General features: G+C 42.7%; 1 protein-coding gene across 1 annotated transcript in view; it reads right to left on the reverse strand.

Moving 5' to 3' along the window:
• Positions 1–2279: 2279 nt before the first annotated feature.
• The window catches only part of arnt2 (aryl-hydrocarbon receptor nuclear translocator 2), a 28532-nt gene continuing 5237 nt past the window's right edge, over positions 2280–25574 (reverse strand). Inside the window, exons 2-19 of the mRNA XM_037690464.1 lie at positions 25193–25304; positions 23408–23455; positions 22079–22292; positions 19768–19981; positions 18544–18646; positions 14310–14375; positions 11594–11679; positions 10835–10911; positions 10618–10752; positions 9151–9225; positions 7748–7899; positions 5307–5379; positions 5112–5235; positions 4927–5029; positions 4568–4697; positions 4309–4459; positions 4067–4212; positions 2280–3972 (exon numbers count right to left, since the gene is read on the reverse strand). Coding sequence (XP_037546392.1) covers positions 3874–3972; positions 4067–4212; positions 4309–4459; positions 4568–4697; positions 4927–5029; positions 5112–5235; positions 5307–5379; positions 7748–7899; positions 9151–9225; positions 10618–10752; positions 10835–10911; positions 11594–11679; positions 14310–14375; positions 18544–18646; positions 19768–19981; positions 22079–22292; positions 23408–23455; positions 25193–25304 — 2108 coding nt within the window. The 3' untranslated portion in view covers positions 2280–3873. The remainder of the gene's footprint in view (positions 3973–4066; positions 4213–4308; positions 4460–4567; positions 4698–4926; positions 5030–5111; positions 5236–5306; positions 5380–7747; positions 7900–9150; positions 9226–10617; positions 10753–10834; positions 10912–11593; positions 11680–14309; positions 14376–18543; positions 18647–19767; positions 19982–22078; positions 22293–23407; positions 23456–25192; positions 25305–25574) is intronic.

Raw genomic sequence — 25574 nt, forward strand, 5'->3', positions numbered from 1 at the left:
TGGGATCAACCCTCAAAGACTAGTACTCTTTTGTTGTGGTGGAATGGACCTCAGGGTGAACATGTTTCTCTTTTATTTCAAATGCAGCGTTGAAATCTGTTTGGGCAGCACGGTGGCGCAGTTTGTAGAGCTGCTGCCTCTCAGCAAGCAGGTTGTCCCAGTTCAAATCCCAGTCTGGGGGCCTTTCTGGGTGGAATTTGCATGTTCTCTCCGTGCACGCGTGGGTTTTCTCTGGGTACTCCGGTTTCATCCTACAGACCAAAAACATGCATGTTAGGCTGACTGGTAACTCTAAATCATATGTCAAAGTCAAGGACCGGGGGCCAAATATGGCCCTTGTAGACATCTTATCTGACCCCCAAAGATGTTCTTTTAAATGTAAAATACTTTAATCACTTCATTTTTTTCAGTAATATTTGATTATGATTTCAAAAGTGTAACAGAGAACATCAAATGAGACCAATCAAACTCTTGTTGAGGAACCTGCAACCAAAAAAAGATCCATCCATCCATTATCTTTACCTGTTTATTCCATTTTGGGTCACGGGGGTCGCTGGTGTCCATGTCCAGCAATCACTGTGAGAGGGGCGGGGTACACCCTGGACAGGTCGCAAGTCCATCACAGGGCCACATAGAGACAAACAAGACAAACAATCATTCACTCTCTCACTCACACCTAGGGACAATTTTAGAGTTACCAATCAGCCTAACATGCATGTTTTTGGTCTGTGGGAGGAAACCGGAGTACCCGGAGAAAACCCACGCATGCACGGAGATAACATACAAACTCCACCCACAAGGCCCCTGGACCGGGGTTTGAACCAGGGACCTGTTTGCTGGGAGGCAGCAGCTCTACCAGTTGCGCCACCGTGCTGCCCCCAAGAAAAGATGTTGGGGATCTAACTTGAGTTAATGTAGATTCTGAAACCGGCCCTTAGTTTGAAAAAGGTTTTTATTTTGTCCCCCTTTTGTAAGTGGGTTTGACACCCCTGCTCTAAATTGTCCCTATAGGTGTGAGTGAGAGAGTGAATGGTTGTTTGTCTCATTTGTCTCTGTGTCCCTGTGATGGACTGGAGACCTGTCCAGGGTGTACCCCACCCCTCACACAGTGATGGCTGGACATGGGCACCAGTGACCCCCACAACCCGAAAAGGAAGAAGCGAGTAAAGATAATGGATGGATGGATGAAATCTGTTAATTTTTTTTCTGCAGAAATGTTTTGAACCCAAATTTGCTGCCTCATCATCAGATTTCTGTTTTCAGTAAAGTGCTGCATGAAATCCCAGTGATCCCATCGTTTAGGGTTTCAGGTTTCCAGTCAGTTTTCTTTAAGTCCAGAATATCTGGATTCTTGAGCCTTTTACAATTGTTATGAATTACAGACAATAAAATGTAGACGGTCTTTAAAAAGCTGCTTATAGAAAACTTTCCTATCCACGTTATAAATTTTTATTTTTTACTTAGTGGTTTTTAGTTTTTCAGTATTTTGTTTTAGGAACAAAATAAATTTAAAATGAGCAAAAACTAAATCATAAATATAAGATATTCTGGTTTGTAAACTGATAATAATAAATGTTAAATCTGACACAAACCTAACAATCACTGATTAATGAAGATGACGTTATTTTTACTCAGTGTGGAGATTCTGTTTAGCCATTTTCTTACTGGTTCTTGCAGCTCCTGAGTGGCAGGACTGAGCCTACTTCTTTCACCTGTTCCTGATCCAGTGCTGACTTTGAGCTAATGCTCTAAAGCTCCTGTGGACCAGTTCAACGCTGGATCATTGAAGCCTCTGGGGTAACTGCAACGGCCGCTGTAAGCAGGTTACCTGTGCCTAGTAACTCTAACCTGTATATCGTGTGCGTGTCTTCCCAAGCCCCGGCTTGTTGGCATCCTTATTTGGGCCCTTCCAGTCCCTCTGAGTACCCTGAAGGATCTTCACCTGGAACCAACTGCCTCAGCTTCCTGCAACAAACAGCCCTGGGTCAGTCTGCCAAGTTTCTGGCCTGCCACTCTCCTACTCTTCTGTACAACTCCTGGACCTCCACCGTCCTCTCCGCACTGAACATCACTTAATACATCAGGAACCTATAGCTTTGAGAATCAACCTGTTACGATCACAGAGACCAATCATGCTCCCTCCTTTTCAGATTACCCTTCCCCTGTACACTGTATAACCCCCTCCCCTAAGAATGAGCTTTATTTACCTTTTACTGTGTTTGGATCCTCTTAGTTTGTCTACTCTGGGATTGAAAACAAGTCTATACGTGATAGACTGAAGCCACCAAAGCAGGAAGAATTTATTTTCACAAGTACAGTTTGTTACATAAAATAATGGGTCACATTTACACAGTTTATACAGAACTCAATGTACAGTTATCTAAGTATCAATAGTTAAATACACACATAAAACACGACATCATTAGGACCTCCACAGAAACAGATGGGGTGAGAGCAGCACGAGAGACATAAAAATGACATTATTTACATACATCAAGCTATTGTGTAACAGCCATCAAACTACAAACAATTCTTCCGTTTCTTGGTTGATGAGAAGATTACAGAGAAATAGTCAAATAGAGCTGAACGACATCAAACGGGCCAACAAAAGTAAAACTGGTGCTTCAGTATGGCGGATTTCCCTTAAAGCAGGCTGGTGTGATGAGCAGTTAGCTTTACTGTTAGCATTAGCTTAGCCACAGGTTTGATTCATACACAGCTTTTCTAGAATCGAGGACTTCAACACAGAATGAGGATCTCCTGAGGATGAACCACTTCACTGAGTATGCTTTCTGCACATCCACAGGTTGCTTGAAGCAGAACTTTCACAGAACAACTAGAACCATTTGGTCTAATCAGAGCCTGTCCAGACCTGGTACAGAGTCCAGCTCTGGGTCATCTGACCAGAACTAACCTCAGATATTAACGGTCATTCAGATTCCGGTCGGACCTGATCTGGGAGTTTTATCAGCATTTGTTTGATAAGCTGAACTCAACCGGTCCTGAGCCAGGCTGTAGAACCTCCTGCTGACCCATGTGGTCAACACACGCAGCAGGTCCGCTGGATTAAAGAACATGAAATGATTGAACAGCTTTTCTCTGTATAGAAAATCTCTGGATGTTTGTGGGTTTTGGTGAAAAGTTGAACTCTATACGATAAAGATCGTTGAATGTTGGATTCTGTCCATGAGCAGATCTCCAGAACATTTATGATGAAGGATTCTCGGCAGTTTCATGCTTGTTCTGGTTGGTTTAAGAACTGGTTGGATCTGCTGTGGTGGTCCAGTCAGCTGGATGTGCAGAGGAGGGAAAGTGGACATTTTGGACAAAGGATGCTGAGTATGGAGGAGGAGGATCTGAAGAGGGTTGGTGGGAGAGATGATCCATTGTGGAGATCATGGGAGGCGAAGTACCTTCTGTGGTTCCATATAGTGAAATAATCCAGGTCATCACAGAAGATCTGAATCATGTTTACTGGATCATCATCAGATCAGAACTTGGTTGTTTAAGATAAAATCTGATCCCATAAACACGGAGAAGGGAACCTTCTGTGTTCCTGAGGACTGTACTGAGCATGCTCAGTAACCTCAACTGCAGTCACTCACAACCATTACAACAAACTCAGGCTGACTGGACAGTCCCAGACCCAGACTACAGGTCCAAGAGCCTGAACTCTGGACTCCAGAGAGACAGTCCACATGCAAATGATGAAACATTCATCGCTCCGACGAACGGGTCTCCGGTGGCCCGGAAACAGACAAACAGGCCTCTGGTGACCAGAGACACAAACGAATCAGAAGAAAAAGCTAAACACAAACATGAGTCCATGTGAGAGCGGCAGAGAGCTGCAGGTTCTGAGGGGTTCTGCTCAGACTACTCGGAAAAAGGCGGGAACATGCCGAGGTCCGCAAAGTCCTCTATGTTGTAGTTCGCTGTTCCCTGGGTTGGGTCTCCAGTCATGGGCAACATGTCCTGCATAGACACACGGGTCAGAGGTCACACAGGTCAGAGGTCACTGACAGATCTACATCCAACTAGCAACAGCTGAGCTGTCAGAGTTTCTTACCTGAAAAACTTCGGTCTGAGCTGTGTTGGTGTGGCTGTGCTGCTCCCCAGCCTGCTGGGAATGGTGCTGGTTCTGCCACTGGGTCCAGACCTCACTGGGCCGTCCCTGGAACTGGGCTCCACTCTGACCAGCTTCTCCTGACACATCTGGAGATGGGCAGAAGGATCAAATATTCATTTCGTGTTTGCTGATAATTATTTTCCTGATATCTGACCATCTGATCAATGAAAGGTGTAGCTTACCGAACGCCGTGCTGCGGTTTGTCAAGCTGGAGTAGGCGTTTCCACTGGGGGATGATGTGGACGGGGATGAGAGGGGGCTGTAGGAGGCTGGATCTGTCTGGTAGTTGTGTCCTGACCCAATACCAAACGGACTGGACTGGGTTTTACTGGGCTGGAGAACACAGGTTGTGTGTTTACACACACCAGATCGTCAACTAAAATGTCAGCATAAACCAAAATCTAGAAGCAAACTTCTCCTCTTCATGTGTTTGTGTGTTACCTGCCCAGAGAAGGGCGGTCGGTTCCCGGACCATGCTACCTGTCCTGGGTTCAGCTGCCTGGAGATCTGAGCCAGGTTCTGATTAGATGAGCCTGATGTTTGGATGTCAGGAACATGAATCACTGAAGAACTGAGACCCACAAACAGATAAACAAAACTTTGTTAGCTTCCTGTAAGCAGTCCCTGTTAGTCTACTGGTGGCTTCCCTTTAACTTCTTGTAAGTCTTATGTTAGCTTTTTGTTCATGTCCTGTTAGCTACCTGTTACCAACCCGTTAACTTCTCAATAGCTTCTTGTTGGTTTTCTGTTCACAGAATGTTGTACTGTAACGGTGACAAACTGAGAGCGCAAACATGTACCTGAAACTTTTCCCGGAGTGTCCCTGTTGGAAGGGGGAGCTCTGGGAGAAGAGGGGCTGTCCTCCAGCTGTGGAGGACGGCACCATCATCTTTTTCTCTCCAGCTAATGTTGAGAAAACAGGAAATAATTATGCACTGACAACACCATCTGTCTGACCGTGTGTGTAAGTCTGAGTGTGTCCTACAGCCTGAGATGCTGCTGTACATCTCAGTAAAGCGCTGGTCCCTCTCCTGGGAGAACAGAGCCTCGGTCTTGTCAATGGTCTTGCCTCCCTCGTGGACTCCGGTGCTGACTCCGGCTACAGGAACCTGGGAGCAGAGGACATGATGTTGACGATGATGTGACTTTACAGGACACCAGTACACACCAGTAGCCTTACCTGGGACAGATCGTAGGCCGTCAGACTGTCTCTCTGGTGGACTTCAAGCTCTGCCTGCTGCTGCTGAAGCTGCCTGTAAAACATCACACAGAGGAACCAGCTGCTGACCAGAACTGAACTGGTTATAGCTTGACCAGGCTGGTCCAACACTTAAAATTCAAACTTGTTTCCCAGTCTGTGAATGCATCACAGCTGAGCTGCCATGCCATGCTAGCAGCAGGTTTTTGGAGAAGTACCACTGACCACTCTCAGGTTTCTTCCACTTCAGTTCATTCATGCACAGAACACCACAAAAAACAAACAAACAAACAAACAAAAAAACCACAACGTAACTCTGTTCCTGTTATACGAAAACCTCAAAGATGTTTTCATTCAGCCCACATTCTCACTGAGAATGTGAGTCTCAAAGGTTGAAAATCTAAGCACGTAAGCATTTATTCTGTAGAAGACCTTTTAATTTTCTGATCAGAACATTTAAGCTTGTGAACCGGGAAAACAAATGACTCTCAGAAGGAAGGAAGGAGATGAGTCTGTAAGTAAATTTAGCTTCATAAACAGAGCATCTCCTGCAGTTTAAAACTTGGACCTCCACAATGTCCAAACTTCCAGGATGGGACAAGACATGTCTGCAACAGTCCTGCATGAAAAATGGTAAGTGGTAAATGGACTGTTTATATAGAGCCTTTCTATCTAATAGAGATTCTCGAAGCTCTTTACAACAAAATCTGTGCCCTCATCTACCTCCACACACACATTCATACTAGGTACTACATAATACAGTAGCCCCTCGCTACTTCGCTGTTCATTTATCGCGGACTCGCTCTATTGCGGTTTTTTTTTAAGTACTGTACATGTACATAATATAAAAAAATAATAATAATTTAAATGCGCCACCATTTTGTAGTTTTCTTTTATTAAGCCTTCACGGTTTTGCCAGTCTAAAGAACTACGTTACCCAGAAGCCATCACTTCCTGGAAGTCAACACTGCTCTTTCAACCACTGCTTTCTGCAAAATGGAGGGAAAGTTTTGCAGCAAAGTCTGAAGTTCTGTAAGTTCTGTTGCTCACAGGACTGGCAGGAAAGTCATAAATAATTCTGAAGCTGAACTCATCCTTCAAGTTGCATCTTCACTGCTGAGTAGTGGGCTGCAGCTGATCCAGAATCAGTGTGACCCGAATCCTGGGAGCTGCAGACGACAGACGGCTGCAGGGTTCAGTCAGGTTCTGGTCGCGCAGTGCTGGTCCGGACTGGACCAGAGGTGGTGGGTTAAATCCTGGGCAGCAGCATGCGCACCTAAGCTGGATGGAGCAGTGGGCTTCAGTCATGCTGTACTGGGACTTATTTCATCTATCGGATCAGACCAGAACCGAGCTGCTCCTGTACTGCAGATACTGGTAAGTAAAATTTTGCAGCTCCTGTACATATAAGTACTGTATGTTGTTAAAATTAGTAGGTTTAAGAGTTTAGAGGACTGATTTGTGGGCTTCATTGATGCAGGATAGGTCTACAGAAACGAACCGAGTTGGACTTAAACAGAGTTGGACCAGAACCAGAGCTGCTGCTGTTCTGCAAGTAAAATTTAGTAACATATGCTGTTAAAATGATGTAGGTTTAAGAGTTTAGAACATTCCAAAAGTGTGGGAAGGGTTTCTAATAGGGGTGCACCAATAAATCGGCCCCGATTTCCTTAAGTTTGGGAAATCGGCCGATACTTGCACGAGAAACCGATTTTACTGATTTTTTTGTTTTTGTTTTAACAACTATTGTCTAAACTTCATTTATATTTCAGAGCACTACCTCATGGCCAGTTAAAACCAGTTTGTATTGTTTCTAGGATATTGTTCAAGGGTATGTTTTTCAATAAAATAAGATTGGAAAATTGAAAGTGCATTGTGACCTTATAACACCTGACAGTGTCTCTTATAAAACAAAATCGGTATCGGCAAAAATCGGAATCAGCAGGTCAGACTTTTTAGAAATCAGTGATCGGCCAGAAAACTGCAATCGGTGCACCCCTAGTTTCTAAAGCCTTAATATAGTTTACTGTACTTGAACTTGAATTTGGACTATTGTATTCCTAATTTGCAGTTTTTCACTTATCGCAGGGCTTCAGGGTACAGAACCCCTGCGATTAACAAGGGACTACTGTAGTTATTTTTCACAGCAGGATGATTAGTAAAAACAGTGCTTGGTTCCAATAAAATGAGTGAATCAAACATTAAATTAAAGTTTTGTTTCCTTTACCAAATGGACTTTATCCACAGCTAGAGTTGATATATTTAATGACTGAGCACGAACTTTGTTGATTTATTTAAATTTATTCAAACAGAGCTGGCAGAAAAAGTCTCCTGTAATGTGTTGAGGTGTGCATCAGAACAAGGAGCCAACAATTGTGCAGCCGTTTCAAGCAGAGCTGACAGAAACTGAGTGAAAAACCTACTTGACATTCGTGTTGGTGCAGATGATGTACTCGATCTCATCTGAATAGGGGTTCTGGAAGGTGAAACTGCTGGTTCGGATCAGCATCCACTCCCTGTTCTTCATCCGGAAACGATACATGACTGACAGGACCTGACCTTTGAGTTTCACCACCTACAGACACAGCAGACTGTCAGAACCCAAACACTAACTGGGCTCCACAGCAGGAAATCAGACAAGAACTGAAGTTAGATCTTGTCTGGGTTACCTCCAGTTCCACATTTTAAAGGGTCTGGTCATTTTTCAAATAGTCATCAACAGTTGTATCATATCATCCATGACACTGGTCCTAGAGCATGGAGGATCTAAGCTGGAATTACCCATGAGGACCCAGTTGTCATAGTTTTTTAGGCTTCTGAAACATATCTTGCTCAAAAACGACATTCCGGTGTGAGAGAATGCTACATGACTTGATATCACACCTTTACACTTCAGCATGACACTGTCTGTTGAGTTTGTCACACTTTTCTCAGCCGAATAACGTCCAAGTCCATGTGTCCCGAGGGAGACCACCTGATCAGCACATCTGATCAGACCAGAGGTTCAGTGGACTCCTGGTGGACCGACACGTTCTGCGCTCAGCCCTCTAACATGGCGTTGTACCATCAGTGTCGTTTGGTGGAGAGAACAGAGGCAGACTGAAGTGTAAAGAACTACAATGATCTGACGTAGCATCTCTTTCAGACGTGAGTCTTTCTGAGAAAGAGTAGTTTTACAAGTCTGTGGAAACAGGACCACATTAGACATGCTGGTTTGGACTTGTGTTTCTGTGCACTGATCTAAGACAGCTTTAACTGTTGGATAAATACAATGAAGAGGAAGGAGTTTGGATCTCCAGAACCTGTGTGTCTGTGTCATCAGTACCAGATATGTTACTAATAATAAACAGACTGAATTCTGTGTTTCAGCCTGGAGGACGGAGACTTCATCAGTCGACCTGGATCTGGGTTCAGAACCAGAAGCAGTGCCTCCTAATCGAGTTTATTTTTCTTGGATGAACTAATAAACTAGATTTGACTCCAGGTCTCGTTGTACACCCTAAACACTGGTTTATTCTAGAGTCTGCCTGGAGTGGGTCTTTGTCACACTGAGACCAACATAGATTAATGGAGCTGGTTCTGCACAGATGTGCATATTGGGTCACAGGGCTCAAATGTTTGTATGAAAGGAGCATGGATGGGAACCATGGGAACAGCAGTACTAGATGGAAGCACTGAGTACGTAAGGGTGACCTCTGGGTACAAACTGACCAGCTTATGAGAAGTTGTGTTCGTCTGGAAATGTCTTGGTTTTGTTTACACCCGCGTTCAGTCGACACCAAAAAAGAACCAATCATATCAAAGTGCAGATCCAGTCCAGTTGTACCTGTTGGAAACTTTCTCTCAGGTGACTCTGGTCTTCAGGATGGCAAAATTCCAGAATATCTTTCCCCAACAAATCCTAGAGAACAAAGAACAGTCAGGTAACAGGAACTGATCCTGAACAAATAACGGGCCTCATTTGGTTCAGAACAAACATCTGCATGAGTCAAAATATGATTTTATAATTTCTACTGGCTCCTAAAATCTCTTTTCTGACCATCAGAGGGTCAGTCTGAAAACTGAAACCCTCAGAGAACGGATCGAACTGATGCTGACGTCAGAGAAGAACCAGATGTTCGGACTGATCCATATAAATGCCATTCAGCAGGAAAAGTTCAAATTTGAAGGACATGAAGATAAAACAATAAAAACTAAAGTCCAACCGACAGGTTCTAAGATCAACTGTTTGAAATGGACCTTCAGATCCAGCAGATATGGGTCTTCCAGAAACTTAACAGGTCCAGTATCCTCCAGAGCAAAATATTAAGAATTTTACAAAAATAAAACTATAGAAATAAAAATACTCCCAACCTGACACCCTGACCCTCTATCACTGAGACCCAGATCCACCCAGACCTCCACCTGGATAGTGTCATTCTGTGTTTGTTTCTACTTCCTGTCCTCTCAAACCCCAGCAGTTGAAGCAGATGGCCGCTCGTCCTGAACCTGGTTCTGTTGGAGGTTTCTTTCTGTTAAAAGGGAGTTTTTTTTTCTTCCCACTGTCTCCTTTGTGCTTGCTCAGGACGGGAGACTGCGACAAAGTAAAGATTCAACACAATCTGGTGCTTCCTTAGATAACTTTTACTGATTGGCTTTTATAATGTATGTTTTTGTAAAGTGTCCTGAGAGAACTTCTGTTGGGACTTGGAGCTATAGAAATAAACTGAACTGAATGAAATAGAGCAGATATATGATTGATAAACTGACTTTTTGAATGCATAGCTCAAACAGTGCTGTGTAAAACTCTTCAGCCATCTCTCAGTTCTTGGTTCTTGACCTTTGGTATTTGAGCCAGTTCCTCTGCTGGACAGTTTACAGAACGTCCTCTAGTCCCTCCCAGTCTGGTTCCACACAGAACATACAGTAAAGGTTTTGGCTCATTCCTCTTTAAGAATCACCCTTTAGCTGCAGAAATATTTTTCATGTTTGTGATGTTTAATACTTGATATTTTTATAGATCTGACTCCAAAATACAACAGATTAATTGTTTTTGTTATCAGTAAAGTAAACTTGCTAAGTGTGTAAAAAGAACACCGGATAATCCCAACAGGTAATCTTACCACTGCCACCTACTGGCAGATCAAGAAACCTTTCTGAACCAAGGTGGCCAATGGACCACCAGGCAGGTGTCCAGTTCTACCTAAGCATTAATACATTTATTAAAGTCTACATTAGGGATTGACTGTATACAGAAATAATGATTAATCTTTAAGATTCAGGGGCATCAGGTGGTCCTGAATTCTGAACAGACCTGAGGCTGGTACCCGATGACGCTGATACAGCGAGGATCGACAAATGTGATGACACCATCTGAGTTATGGCGAGACAGGAACTCTGTGGGAACCGACAGGCCGTTCATGTCCATAGAGACTGGAGAACTGGTTACCTGAGGGAGGGAGAGGCAGTAGAGACGCATCAGCCATTACACAATCAGTACCTGGTTCTGATTCTGTTAGGTTCTGGCGTACCTGCAGTCTGCCGATGGCCACCAGGCAGTACTTTCCTGTCTGACCCGCCTCCGTGTCCTCCTCTGGTATCGTCATGCCTGAGTCCAACGAGAAGTGAGAATCAGACACAACAGAACCCAACAACGAGCACGAAAGAATTCTGTTATGACTGGACTTCAACACCAACAGAACATTGGCATTCACTGTGAACCTGCGGCATCATTTCCAGAACTCAAACGCCTTCAGTACCAATAAACATCAGATGAACCATCCGGATCAAATTAACTGTTTAGGTCTGAATCAGACCCACGTCCAGGAAACCAGAGCCACGTCTATGAAACCAGAGCCACATTCGTGCCAATGTTTTTGAAAAATAAATTTAAAATGCAACCAGAGAGAAGAAGAACAAAGCAATGTCTTCACCTTTTTTCATGAATTCATTTTTCTCTTCAGCCACAGAAACTTAAAGAGCAACACATCTGGAAGTGTGTGTGCGTGTTTGTTTCCTCTGTGCACAGGACAAAGTCCAGAACATTCCAAACGAGTATTTTTAGTACAGAGAAATGAACCACGTTATTTTCAGAACACGTGTGCAGCATGTGTGCAAACTTGTGCTGTTTGTGAGTGCACGTGATAATCTGATGCGTTTGTTGACGTGTAGCTCTTCTGATTTTAAAATACATACACACTCTCAGTATCACGTTACTGATGAAGCACCAAGACTGGTTCTGGTTTTAATAAACCTCTCTAAGGTTAATTTCTAGGTAAAAGAGTGTTTACCTGCAGGAGGCCAGGCTTTGATGTATCCTGTACAATGGACCACAGAGTACTGAGCCTCTCCTTCTTTAGAGGGTCCGAGACCATTCCTGGTCATCAGAAACAAAAATCAGCAGATTAGGAACACAGATCCAGAGACATAGCATCTGTTTTTACACACATGATAAACCCAAGTTTAAATCAGGTACAACATTTAAACACATATGTGTACATTCATAATGTACACATGTAAACACAGGTGTCTATCCATCCAAAATTTTCCTCTTGCTCTTGCTCCAGAGTCAGGTTGCAGGGGCTGCAGCTTGAACAGGAAGGTAAGACATTTTTTCCAAAGCCACCTCTTCCAACTCTTTTGGGATGACTCCTAGGAGTTTCCAGGATAGCTGAGAGACAGTATCTCTAGCATGTCCTGGGTCTTCCTGGGGCCTCTTCCCAGTTAGGCATGTTTGGAAAACCTCCCTAGGGAGGCATCCAGGAACTACTTCAACTGTCCTCTGGATATGGAGGAGCAGCGGCAATACTCCAAGCTTCTCCTGGAGAACTGAACTTCTCACTTTATCTCTAAGGGAGAGTCTAGCTACCCTGCACAGAGAAAACTCATTTAGACTGCCTGTATCTTTGATCTAATTCTTTTGGTCACCACCTAGAGTTCATAAACAGAGAGGTAAAGCTTCTCTTTGCAGCTCAGCTCTTTTCAGCACAATTAACTGGCACTGCGGAAGCTACACCAATCCATCTGTAGATCTCACACTTCATTCTTCCCTCACTCATGAACAAAACCCCAAGATACTTGAACTCCTCCACTTGAGGCAGCACCTCACTCCCAACCTAGAGAGGGCAATCCACCCTTTTCTGACTGACGACAATGGTCTCAGATGTGAATGTTCAGACCCTCCACCCAGCTGCTTCACACGTGGCTGCATATCACTACAATGAGAGCTGAAGATCATGGCCCGATGATGCCAACAGGACCGTATCATCCATAAATGGCATTGAAAGAATCCTGAGGCCACCAAACTGGACCCTCTCTGCCCCTGGCTGCACCATAAATTCTGTCTGTAAAAGTTATAAACAGAATTGCTGACAACAGGTAGTGGAGTCTAGCTTCCACCCTGAGAAGGTCTGAGTTACTGCCTACAAAGTGACCCAAACTCTTGCACTGCTTGTATGGGGACTGAATGGCCTGTAACAACAGACACCTAATCCCATACTCACCGAGCACCCCCCATAGTGTACCTTGAGGAACATGGTCTACTGCCTTTTCCAAGTCCATAAAACTCATGCAGAGTGGATGGACAAACTCCCATGACTCTTCAAAGATCCTAGTGAGGGTAAGAGGTGGTCCAGTGTTCCACAGCCAGGACAGAACCAGCTTTGTTCCTCCTGAATCTGAGGTTTGAGCATTGGTCAGACTTGCTTCTCAAGTACCACTGAATAGACCTTACCAGGGAGGCTAAGGAGAGAGACGCTGCTGTGATTGAAAGAAACTCTCCAGTCCCCCTTTCTAAAGAAGGGAACTGCCACACCAGTCTGCCAATCCAGGGGCACTGCCCCAGATGTACATGCAATGTTTCAAAGGTGTCTCAACCAAGACAGCCCCACAGCATTTAGAGCTTTGAGGAACTCAGGGTGACTCTCAACCACCACAGGAGAACTGTCGTCATGGAGCTTTTCATCTATCTCAGCAACCTCAGCCTCGGTTATGGATGGACCAACCCAGAAGACCTCCAACTCAGATTCCTCCATGGAAGACATGCTGGTGGGATTAAGAAGGTCTGAAAAGTGTTCCTTTCACCTCCGGATGACATCACTGGTTGACGTCATCATCACCCCACTTTCATTATGCATAGTGTTGGCAAAGTGCTGCTTTCCCTGTCTTGGCCACCAGATGGTTTGTCAGAATCTCCTTGGTGGTGATCAAGAGTCTCTATTCAGGGTGTCACCAAACTCTTTCCACATCCAAGCTTTTGCCTCAGGAAGAGCATGCTTGGCTTGCAGATAGATACTCTTCAGGTGCCTCTAGAGTCCTACAAGCAAACAAGGCCTGATAGGACTCCTTCAACTTGACCTTCTGAAAGGTTTTTCTGCCGGGCATTCCCAGCAAACTCCCACTACACATTTGGGTCTACCTCGTCTGTCTAGCATTTTCCCCTGCTACCTGATCCAACTCACCAGCAGGTGGTGATCAGTTGACAGCTCAACTCCTCACTTCACCCAAATGTCCTAAACATACATCTACAGATCAGATCACACAACTACAAAACCTGTCATTGATCTGCGGTCTACAGTGTTCTGTTGCCATGTGCGCTAAGGGACACCCTTATGTTTGAACATGGGGTTTGTGAGGGACAAACCCTGACTAGCATAGAAGTCCAATAACAAAACTCTGCTTGGGTTTAGATCAGAGAGGCTGTTCCTCCAAATCACACCCCAGGTTAAACATTTTTAACCCATGGAAAACACAAGTTATTCAAAGATTTAACTCGGGTTTACAACAAGTTTAACACAGGGTTAACGCTGATCTAATACCAACAAGATCATAACCCCATACCTGGACCAATAACATCTGGAATAGAACCCCATATCTGAATCATAAAGACCCCAATCAGAACATCATACTTTGATCAATAATATCCAGATTAGAAGTAGCTTAATTAGAAAGACCCAAAGATCAGAACCCCATATCTAAAGCAAGAAGACCTGAGTCAGAAACCTGCACCTGTATCTCTTCCTCATGTTGGACAGTCGGTTTAGAGAGATGTGGTCCAGAGGAGAGCTGCCACACCTAAACATCAAAAACACAGAAAATAATTTAGCTGATACAAGCATTTCTGAAAGCTGCTGAGGATCAAAAACAGAACAGAAATGTTCAAAAACACCAGTCTTAAAAATAAATCTGTTTTTACTAAAGATTTGCCTGATTTAACTATTTTTTAAATGTTTTAAATGTTTGATAAAAAAAAAATCCTAAGAATTGTTAAAACTAGGGTTAGAAGATTCATAATCTGTTGGATGGTTCTAAGAATTTTCCCTTCAAACATCTGCTGTGCTCCTAGAACTTTTTTTTTTTTTAACCTTTTTTATGTATGCTTTACCTGCCTGGATCTTACATCCTGCTATTATGTGTTGGACTGTTTCAAGGACATTTTTGCACAGTCTGTATCTTGGACCTTGTCTGGTATGGTAGACCCTGGTCTCCATTGCTCTTATGTTGAGTGCCAGTTCATGTATTGTTAGGAGCTTTTGAGTCTTGATGTCAGTGGTTTCTATCTCCTCCTTTGGCCAGTTCTAATATACCAGCCGGTTATCTGACGACTGGCACTGCACATGTGTTGATGGCTCAGACTTTGTTCTTGCCATTGAGCTGGCTCTTCAGGACCTGCCTAACTCTCTGTGGCTGACTTTCTTGCAGCCTCATCATGATTGCCATTTACATGTGGGATTCCAAAAAACAGGTAGCTGTCCTGGACATCTGCAATGTTACCTTCAGGTAGTGCAACCTCTTCAGTTGTGATCATCTTGCCTCTCTTGCATATCATCAGTCCAAATGACATTGACATGACACATGTTATTGCTGAAAACCCTACTGAGGTGGAGAAGTGGGTCAATGTCTTGGCCATTTTTGGCACACAGCTTGATGTCAGGTAGAGGAGGTGACTGATGATTGTTCCACTTTGGAACCAGTATCATAGTCATTCTTTGCAATGATCTGGCTGAGTGGGGTCAGGCCTATGCAGAACAGGAGTGAGGACTGTACATCACCTTGGTATATGCCACTTTTGATGCTGACTTGTGCAATTGGCTTTGAACGGGCCTCTAGAATTGTCTTCCATGTTCCCACTGAGTTCTTGATGAAAGTTCTTAGTGTTCAGTTTTTGAACTTCTGATGTTTGAGTTGGGTTGCTCCCGCCCCACTCTATACTCAGTTGGCTACAGACCTCCGAAATATAATAAGGATTTTATTAAGGACTTCTCAGACATTTCTCCAGGCAGGAACAATGTGGTGTCACAGGTTCTGCTCTGGACTGGTTCAGACCTGTCTGACAGGAGTTTCTGCATATGCCTCTGAAAATCTGTCTCCTCCTCTGCCTCCCTCACATGCAGAGTACCCCAAGGTTCTATTTTTGAACTGTTATTATTTTGCATTTATATGGTACCTTTAGGCTCCATTTTTAGAAAATGTAATGTTTCTTTACATTTTTATGCAGACAACACTCAGGTCTACTTTCAGTTGAAGCAAAATCATTATATCTCACTGAAACCACTTTGGCTGTGGCTGCCTGACTGGGAGGAGCTTACGGGGGACAGGACAGCCCTCAGAAACCATCTTATCACCAGCAAACTTGTTGGTCCACTAAAGGAGTGTACTGTTTAATGGGGAAAACAGTTTACTTGGGACTCCTCAGACTGATGAAGCCCTCTGGATAGAGGGCAAAATGTCTTTCCACAAAAAAGGAACTGTCCAGATGACCTGACTGACCATTATTGGATCCTTTTTTAAACTGTGCTTTTATCTTAAATGAAATCATTTTTATCCTTTAAAGACTGAACGGTTGATTCATGCTTTTATTACCTCCCAACTCGACTACTGAAGCTCTCTATTTGTTGGTGTTATCCAGGCCAGCCTCTCATCTGCAGCTGATCCACAACGCTGCAGCTCGTTTTTTTAACACAAACAAAGAAGCGTGGACAGATCTCCTCGCTGCTGCGTCCCTTCATCGACTCCACGTTTGAGTCATTTAAAAGTTTTATTGTTGACCTATAAGGCCCCGAATAGACAGACTCCTGCAGACCTGTAGGACCTCCTGCAGCCCTATGTGTCCTCTAGATCCCTCTGATCCAATTATCATTTGCTTTTGGCTGTCCTGTCCAAGTTGGTCCACAGAGGTGATTGGACCTTTTCAGTTTTAGCTCCAAGATTGTGGAACCAGCTGCCTCTTCATAACAGACAGGCTTCAACTCTTGCTGTCTTTAAGTCACATTTTAAAGCACATTTGTACTCCCTGGCTTTTAATACAGAATGAGAGTTGACTATTTATTTATTTACTGCTTCTTTTATTGGTTTTATTTTATGTTTTTAATCTCATTTAGATGTTTTTTTTTTATTCTTCTGTGCTTTTATTGCCTCCTGTTTTAGTATTGTCTTCTCAATATTTGTATTATGTGCAGCACTTTGGACAACGACAGTTGTTTTTAAATGTGCTTGATAAATAAATTGGATTTGATTCTGTTGATGTATAGTTTCAACCACTCCAGAATCCATGTGTGTGGCATGGAGTGATCATCTTTCCTAAAGTTAAACCAGGCAGTGCACAAGTAGCTGGTGCTTGGATCCCCTGGTGTTGGTGCCAGTTCCCTTCTGTGCCTCACTCAGGTATTGACCCATGTGTCTATTCATTTTAGCTCTATGATATCTGATAGGAGCTTCCATGTTGTACAGAGGCAGGAGATTGACTAGTAGTTGGATGGAATTGCCCCTTTCTGGGGGTCTCATGATCAGGACTGTCTGGCCTTGGGTCAACCACTCTGGGTGAGACCCTTCCATTAGCAGATGGTTCATCTGTGCTGCTAGGCGTTCATGGAGAGCAGTTTCTTTAGCCAGTAAATGTGGATCATGTCAGGCCCAGGTGCAGTCCAGCTCTTCATTCCCGAGATTCTGTCCTGGATGTCCTGTGATGAGTATCATACTGATTCTGGGAGATTACTGTGTTCAGATCTTAGTTACTGTAACCATGGGGTATTATGTGACGCCTCCTTCTCTCACGTTATTCGCCTGGTTCTTGAGTGTACCTCTTTAGGTGAAAAATGCTTTGAGGCCTCGTTTGGCAGTCTCTAGACAGGTTGGACAGGTTGTGGATTCTTAATTGCACATTTCTGTTGTTCTAATTTTCTCCTCTTCTTCATTATTCTCTCCTTTTTCAATGACTTGCCAATCAAGTCAAGGATCACTGTTGGTGTGGTTTATACCAGCTCATTGGTATTGGCTTATATTTTTTGTGATAGTGTCAATAGCAATATTTAGCTTCTTCTAACATCTTCCAACAGACTTTCAGAAGGTACTTTATCACTTAGCCTTAGCAAGGGGTGCAGGTTACAGGTGTCATTGGGGCTTGGTACCCAGACTCTGATGGTGGGATGATAGTTAATCCCCCTCTGACCTGCTGTCCTGGCTCCTCCTGACCATAGTTTATCTATGTTGTACCTCACCAGTCTCTAGGTCTGATAGCAGATTCCTCACTTTAATATTGGAACACTGGGTCCAAACTAGTTTCTGGGTCAATCTGGATGATGGGTATCAAAGTTTCCATAATTCCCCACATCCTTCCCTTATAGCCCCTCTCTCTAGGGTTGCTCGCCTAGTAGGATTCCAACAGTGTTAAGTTCTCTGCCCTTGTCTATGCATGTCCTGTTCCAGTAGCCCATTTCTCATTAGAATGTCCTGGTTCCACAATATCTAATGCAGACATTGTTAATCGGGCTGATGTCTGAGCCAGCATGGCTTCATTATTATGCCTTTCACTCATTGTTTGACCTCGAAGGTTGGCACTGGAAACAAGGCTTGAGTCAGAAGTTGGGTAAACAGGACATTCTGATGAGAAATGGGCTGCAGGAACAAGTCATAAATGAGAGCAGAAAACCTCTTTGTGACTATTACAATATATTGTTAATATTATAGATCATATATATCTTATTCAAAAAGAGAAATCTGAAAACAGTTTAAAATAAAAACACCTTTTGAGGGGATTCATTTTCACTTCAGCTTCAATTCAAGTTTCAAAAGTATTTGTTTTGGTTCAGAGGTTTAGTAGCTCAGAATATTTAATTTAAAAATGCACGATATTCCTCTCCCAGTCTGTGACCCTGAACAGGTCAGAGCACAAACAGAAAACAGATACAATTATCTGATGGATTGTTAAGGTCAAAGGTCATGATATTTTTGACAACACACTCACCTCAGGCGACAGATGAAGGAGCGTCTGGAGCCCATACACATCCTCATGGACGACTGTTGGCCCTCCTTCTTCACCGTTCCAGTCTTCAAATCCAGAATCCGTCCTGATAAAAAAACACATCTCAGGTTAAAGAGGTCAAAGGTTATAGTAACATAAGTAAAACTTAGCCGAGTATAGATTAAAACTGATGTTACAGAAGTACTTTAGGCCTTTTTTTATAGTTGTTCATGGGATTCTGTCCAACAAGGAACAGCATCTTCTTTGAGACTCATGACCTTTGACCTTTGGGATGTCCTCTGGACTGTGGGTTTTTAACAGTACAGGATTTTAGATGCTTACTAATGTCATTAAAGTCATAAATTGCCTTCATTTGTTCCTGGTCCTACACCTTGGGATGGGGTCAAGGCCCACCTGCCTCCTCCTGATTCTGTTCCTGAAGTCAGATGATTCACTTTCACATCTCCAATTGTCTCACCTGGTCTTTTCTTTCAGAATCTGTCCACACACACCCAGTTAAAGCAGCAGCATTTGTTCTCACACTGATGGGAGGTACCATTTCTAAGATGGAGGCACTGTCCTGATGGGATGGTGTTACTGTCTCTTAGAGAAATGGGGGAATGTTGTCACGGCATTGGGAGATTTATGACGCATTCTGAATTTATTCTTGTTTTGTATTTGTATGTTTCGGGTGAATCAGTTACTTTTCGCAAGTTTTTCTGTTCTGTTCTCCTTAGTTCTCAGGCTCCGCCTACACCTGCCCCTCACCTGCGCCCATGTGTATTCTACCTTAAGTCATAAGCTATTCAAAGTCTTTATTTATGCTAAAGAATAAAAGTAATAAGTAAAGTCATTACCTGTTTTTGCTTGAGAAAATTTCAGTTTATAAACGAATGAACAAGGTCCATATTATTAATAAATACAACAATAATCTAACAATAAACTCAATTGCTGTTCATGATTTTATTCATTTTAAGCAATGGACTGAATAAATGATCATTTAATTAGTTTTATAAACCTTTTTAATGGACTTGCAGTACTTTACAGCACGTCTTTAGCGAACTTGTATTTTTGAGAAATAGACCCGAAAAGTGACTGAATGTTTCCATCAGAAGGAGATTTGAGTCCTGGAGTCCGTTCATCCAGGAGATGATGATTAATAAATGAAGTCACAGAGGAATGCTCGATCAGTAACTTTGACGAAGATGGGTTTGATTCTGTCTGTACCTGTCATGGAGTTCTCTGAGGTGCTCAGCTGTTCTCTCAGTTTGTCCACATCATCCGGGTGGACCTGTTCGTACAGAGTGCTGCCCAGCCACTCTGACTGGGGATGGTTTAGAACCGGCGTCACAGAGTCCGACACGTAGATGACCCGGCCCGTCTCTGCAGCGACCACAAACAGGAAGCCATCTGCTGCTTCCAGAATCAAGTGCTTCAGTTCCTGCAGGGTCCACACCAGAACACAGTTTATTAAAGAGAAAACTAGGAGGACCTCACCTTGGTTCTGCGTCGTCTAGTTGGAACATTTTTTTACTGCTTACTTCAAAGTCAAATGATACCAGCACAGAACCATGAGTCGAAGCGAGCAGAACTTTATTCTCACACATATTCTTGATGCAGTCTGACCGACAGCATTACAGGTACACTTTGTACCAAGGTTCTGTGGAGACATTCTCAGCACTCAGTATCTTACCTGCAGCATATATTTCTCCCAGTTTGGAGAAATGGAGTTCTGATTGGATGGACACACTAACATGTGGTCCGAGTAGATCCTGTTTGCTAAGGTTTTGCTAATGAAAACTGTTTTAGTTCATCCTTGTTTTTCAGTATTTCACTGGGCATTTACTGGTGTGATGTTTTTAGACTTGTGGAGAGGTTGTTTCTTTTTGTGTTTTTGTTGCTTCTCATTGTGTTGTGAGAATGGAAGCAGCTGGCAAATACTGAATTTCTTCAGGACAACACAGTCATCTAAACAGAGACACTAACAGGAAACACCTCTTTGCACAGTCTGGTTGCTGCTGATCTGTTTCATGTTGCTGCTGATCTGTTTCAATGTTGATGTGTTCATGTGTGCACATCTGCTCACAGACTCATGTTCATGTTTGTGCTGATGTTCAATGTTTTATGTTATGAGTGCTTAGTGTATATTTAGTTGATGTTTTTCTTAGTTCATATCTTAGATGTTATTACTGTTTTTCTTAGACATTTTATTGTTGGATGTAACTGGGACCCCGTGTACATAATTTCGCTCCACCACATGTACCACATGAGGTGCGAATGACAATAAAGAAACTCTGACTCTGACTCTGGTTGGGATGGGATCTAGCAAACATGTTCATGGTTTGGATGAAATTATTATTTTTGACAATTTAGAGAGCTCAACAAGACTGAAAGAGACCAAACACAATCGTACTCTAGTGACATTTCTAAAGTCGTTTCATCTGATAAAGAATCAAGAGGCAGGATGGTGTGATTTTCCTCCCTAATTGAATTAGGGCTTAGTGTATTTTTAGTTGATGTTTTTCTTAGTTTATGTTTTAGATTTTATTACTGTTTTTCTTTAATATTTTATTGTGGGATGTAACTGGGACGCTGTGTACATAATTTCGTTCCACCACATGTACCACATGACAATAAACTCTGAATCTGATTAAAAAACCCTCAGGAAGTCATCATTACTCAGTTATAGGGATGCATGGCTCAACAGACAGGACTTTCATGAGTCTAACTATGGAGGACTACGTCAGTGGACCATGGAAACACGGTTTTATTGATTTTTATGCTGTTAGTTTCTCTGCATGACAGAAATAACCTTCTGTTGAGTAACACACAAATCCTTACTGACAATTGGACTACAGTATGTTCTGAGAAAACAGACATAAATGTTTGATGTTTAAAATATAGCTCTATGAAATGTTTGAAATTGGAGTTTTGAAAGATAGCAGAAATCTGCTTTAAGTTTAAAGCATGCTCAGGTTAGTAATTAGCTATTTTATTCCGATCAGAATTCATCTGAGTCTGGATCCACTCTGAAAGCGCCACAGTCGGATCAGAACTTTCTTCAGAGCTCATTTTGCTGTGAAGCTTTTTACTCTGACCGCTGAAAACAGCTGAACTGAACCTTTAATGCAGTGCTGTGCATGTGCCCCTCTGAAAAAGAAGGCCATCAGTCAGAAGAAGCTGCCTCCTTGGTTTCATTCAGCGATGTGAACTTTAGAACAGAATTAGAAGTAAAGATGACCACTGAATTTGTTTTGACTTTGCGTTTTAAGTAAACAATACAAGATATATTTTAAAAGTTTTAACAATTTTATACTCAGGATTAATAAAAGAACAAAAGTAACAAAGAACTATGTTCAGACCTGTGCATAGAGCCAATGAGCTCCTTTTTGTCATCCTTATAGTCTTTACTAGAAGAAACTAACTTTCCACAGTTTATTCAGTGTGACAGAATCTTTGTTTTAAAGCAGCATTTCTGATGAGTTCTGATGAGCTGCATTAAAACCTCTGCAGTCAGAGGTCCATATGTGGACAGTACCTGCTCTGTGAGGAAGGAGGGCTTGTAGGCGCCATCGGTGGACGTGTTGCCAGTTCCCCTCATGGATTTCATGTGTGAGACAGCCATGCGCAGGATGGTCAGCTTATCAGGTTTTCTGGCGAGGGCGCTACAAGTAGGAACCATGTCTGACAGCTCAGTGATGTACTGCGTCATCTTGTTACGCCGCCGTCGCTCAATCTCACTGTGGTTCTCTCTAGAGCACAGGACAGAACCATTAGAACCTGCAGGTGGAGAGTGGAAACCATTCACCAGCACCAAGAAACTGTAACCCATTCATCTAGACACTGATCCGTTCACCAGCACCTGTCTAGTTATCCATTTCTCAGCAACTGGCGACCAGGAACCAGATCTATTCAGCTAACAGACAGTTTCTGACTAAGACGTTGTAGACAAACTGGACACAAAAATGCTGGTGCTAATGTAAGTGATGCTAACAAATGTTAGCATCACACGGGTGAAGTGAGTCAAACTGAACCAAGGCAGTGAACTTAGATTCCTGTCAGCACTAAAAAGAGCCAGGAAACTAGAAGGTATACATTTAAAATTATTGTTTAAATCATGTTTACTGTATAAAATAACCTGGAGACAGTAATACATGCATTCATTACATCTAGGCTTGATTACTGCAATTCGCTCCTGTTTGGTATCAGTCAGACCTCCATTGCACGACTACAACTGGTCCAGAATGCAGCAGCCCGATTTTTAACCAGTACAGGCAAAAGAGAGCACATTACACCAGTCTTGTCCTCTCTGCACTGGCTACCTTCAAATCCAGTTCAAAATACTCCTGTATGTCTACAAATCGCTGAATAGTTTCGCCCCCCCTCCCATCCCTCTGATCTGCTACAGCCGTATGTCCCTCCACGTTCCCTGAGGTCAGCGGACCAGTTGCTCCTCACAGTTCCAGGAACTCGTCTTAAGCGCAGAGGTGACAGGGCCTTCTCTGTAGCAGGACCAAGACTTTGGAACGAGTTACCTCTGCTTGTCAGACTGGCCCCCTCCCTCTCAGTTTTCAAATCCCGTTTAAAAACCCACTACTATTCAGTAGCTTTCAACACCAGAGGATCTGTGTTTTGAAACTGTACGCTCCACACTGGTTAGTCGTTATATTTATTATCTGCAATGTTTTTATGTCTATATTCTGATTTACCTCATTTTGTATATTGCTTTGTGTGTTGCCTGTTTTTCTGTCTGTACAGCATTTTGGTTGGCCTTGTCGCTGTTTTAAGTGCTCTATAAATAAAATTGTATGGTATGGGCCCACCAATATCCTAAAATTTGAGTCTGCTTTGATTTCAGGGTTCTCACCTTGAAAATTTGCTTGGTCCTTCTCCGTCCTCATCCTCAAAGTCCATCCTGAAAAACAAAAATAGTTTTTGTTTCCATGAAACTGGAATACTGTACAAAATTAGGGCTGCTCAAATAATTGTTTTAATCATTATTCTCTTTTGTTTAAGCAGAGTAGATCTCATTGAGATTAAAAAATCTCATTTTCACGAGAGACCGAACAAAGAATGGCAGCAGCACACAAACATTACCAGCCATAAAACCCCAAATATCAAAGCACAATTAAAATACATCATGTTTAAAAAATAAACAAATAAGAAATATAAAAAAGGACTAAAGTAGAATTAAATATCAGTTAAAATATTTACAAACAAAAGCCTCATTTACAAATTGTTTCAAAATGGCCTTCAAAACGTTCAAAGAGACCAACTTCAAGTCTTTTTGTAGTGGACTCCAGTCGGAGCGAACTGGAAAGAGTTTTTGTTGTTATCAGGTCGAACTTTACGGTTAATAAAATGAACTTATCGGAACGCAGAGAAGAACCTCATGAAGATTTCCTAACAACAAATGACAGGAGATAAAGGGAGGTAAACCCAAGATGGCTTTGTAAATAAGGTTATATCAGGGATAGAATCTGTGGGTGGATAAGGCAGTCCATCCAGCGCAGGTCTACAGAAGACAGTGGTAGGTAAAGGACCCAGGACCAGTGATAAAATGTAAGACTCCAGGATAGACAGAGTCCAACGTATGCAGCCAGAGAGGATATGTTGAGGTAGGCTGAAACTTTCTTCCCAAGTTGTTCTGCTTCAAATTCTGACATTTTGTTGTTGTGGATGGCTGACTCTGTGGCTGGGATCATCTCTACTAGAGGATTTTTTCTTGGTGCAACCACAAAGTTCAATCCTGTGGTAAGGATCTCTGTCACCGGCTGGGTGAGCTTGCTGTCAGACAAAATCCTCACCCACTTCTCTGGCTCTCTGGTGTGTGACTGTCTTCCGATGTGTTGTCTGCCATTGAGTGTGTTGTTGGGATTGAGATGGGCTTGACAAGTTGCCAGTAAATTAAACTTCTGCTGTCGTTGGGTCTTGGACTTGACATGCTGTGCAATGATGCTTAACTTTTTACAATGCTGTTATTGCAAATGTCACTTGAACTAACGTTCAGTCGTTAAGCTGATGGTTCTCCTTTTGCATGTGAACATCTAGTTTTGGCTGCCACCTGGGTCTTTCAGGAGTCCTGTGTATCCAGATAACTTGAATAATGTTCATTAGCGCCAGAACTGACACCAGAGTTATCTGATTCTGGGACATGTTTGGCCATTGATCCAGTTCTATTTTCCACAATGTTACAAAGAAACAAAATGGTTAAAAACTGTATCAGAAAACTGTAAATAATTCAGTTTTATTCAAAAACTACCAGCTAAAATATTAGTTAAAAACTTTGAGTCAGGATTTGGTTCTAGAAGCATTTACAGAATAAGGTTCTAGGTGAAAGAAGGTCTCAGAGTTTGGGAGTACTAATTGGACTTCCTGAACCCACAGACATTTCCACTTAGAACCAAACAGATCTACAGGAGGTCATCATACAGAATTTTTTTAAAGGTCTGGTCATCTGGATGTATGATACTTGATAATTGTTGCACAGATTCAGGACTTGGTTCTGTCCCTCAGCAGAAAATTGGAGAAATATGTCGACATGGATTTTTGTGAGAAATGGATTGTTGTTTCTTTTCAGAAAATATTAATAAGAACTTGTAAGGTTCTGACAACAAAACGTCTTAACGGGTATAACACTGATCATACTCACCCTGCAGATCTCCTCTTTCCTGCACGGCCTGCAACAGCTCCTCCCATCCTCACCGGACCGGACCCAATGGCTCCAGGCAATGACACTGCTCCCGCCAACTCACCGCCCATTTCTGTATTAAAAACCAGCAAAGGAGACCAGCACAGGTTCAAACAAAGCTTTCACACAAAACTAGGAAATATTTGAAAGAATCAGAACATTTTTCTACAAGTCATAATGATGTCTAATACCATAGGTTCACCTTGTCCAACATGTGGCTAACACTATAGGTGTACCTAGTTCAACATGTGACTAACACCACAGGTTCACCTTATTCAACATGTGGCTAACACCAGAGATTTACCTTGTCCAACATGTGGCTAACACTATAGATTTACCTAGT

The sequence above is a fragment of the Nematolebias whitei genome, chromosome 2 (assembly GCF_014905685.2).
Source record: "Nematolebias whitei isolate Nwh7 chromosome 2, NemWhi1, whole genome shotgun sequence".
Lineage (NCBI taxonomy): Eukaryota > Metazoa > Chordata > Actinopteri > Cyprinodontiformes > Rivulidae > Nematolebias > Nematolebias whitei.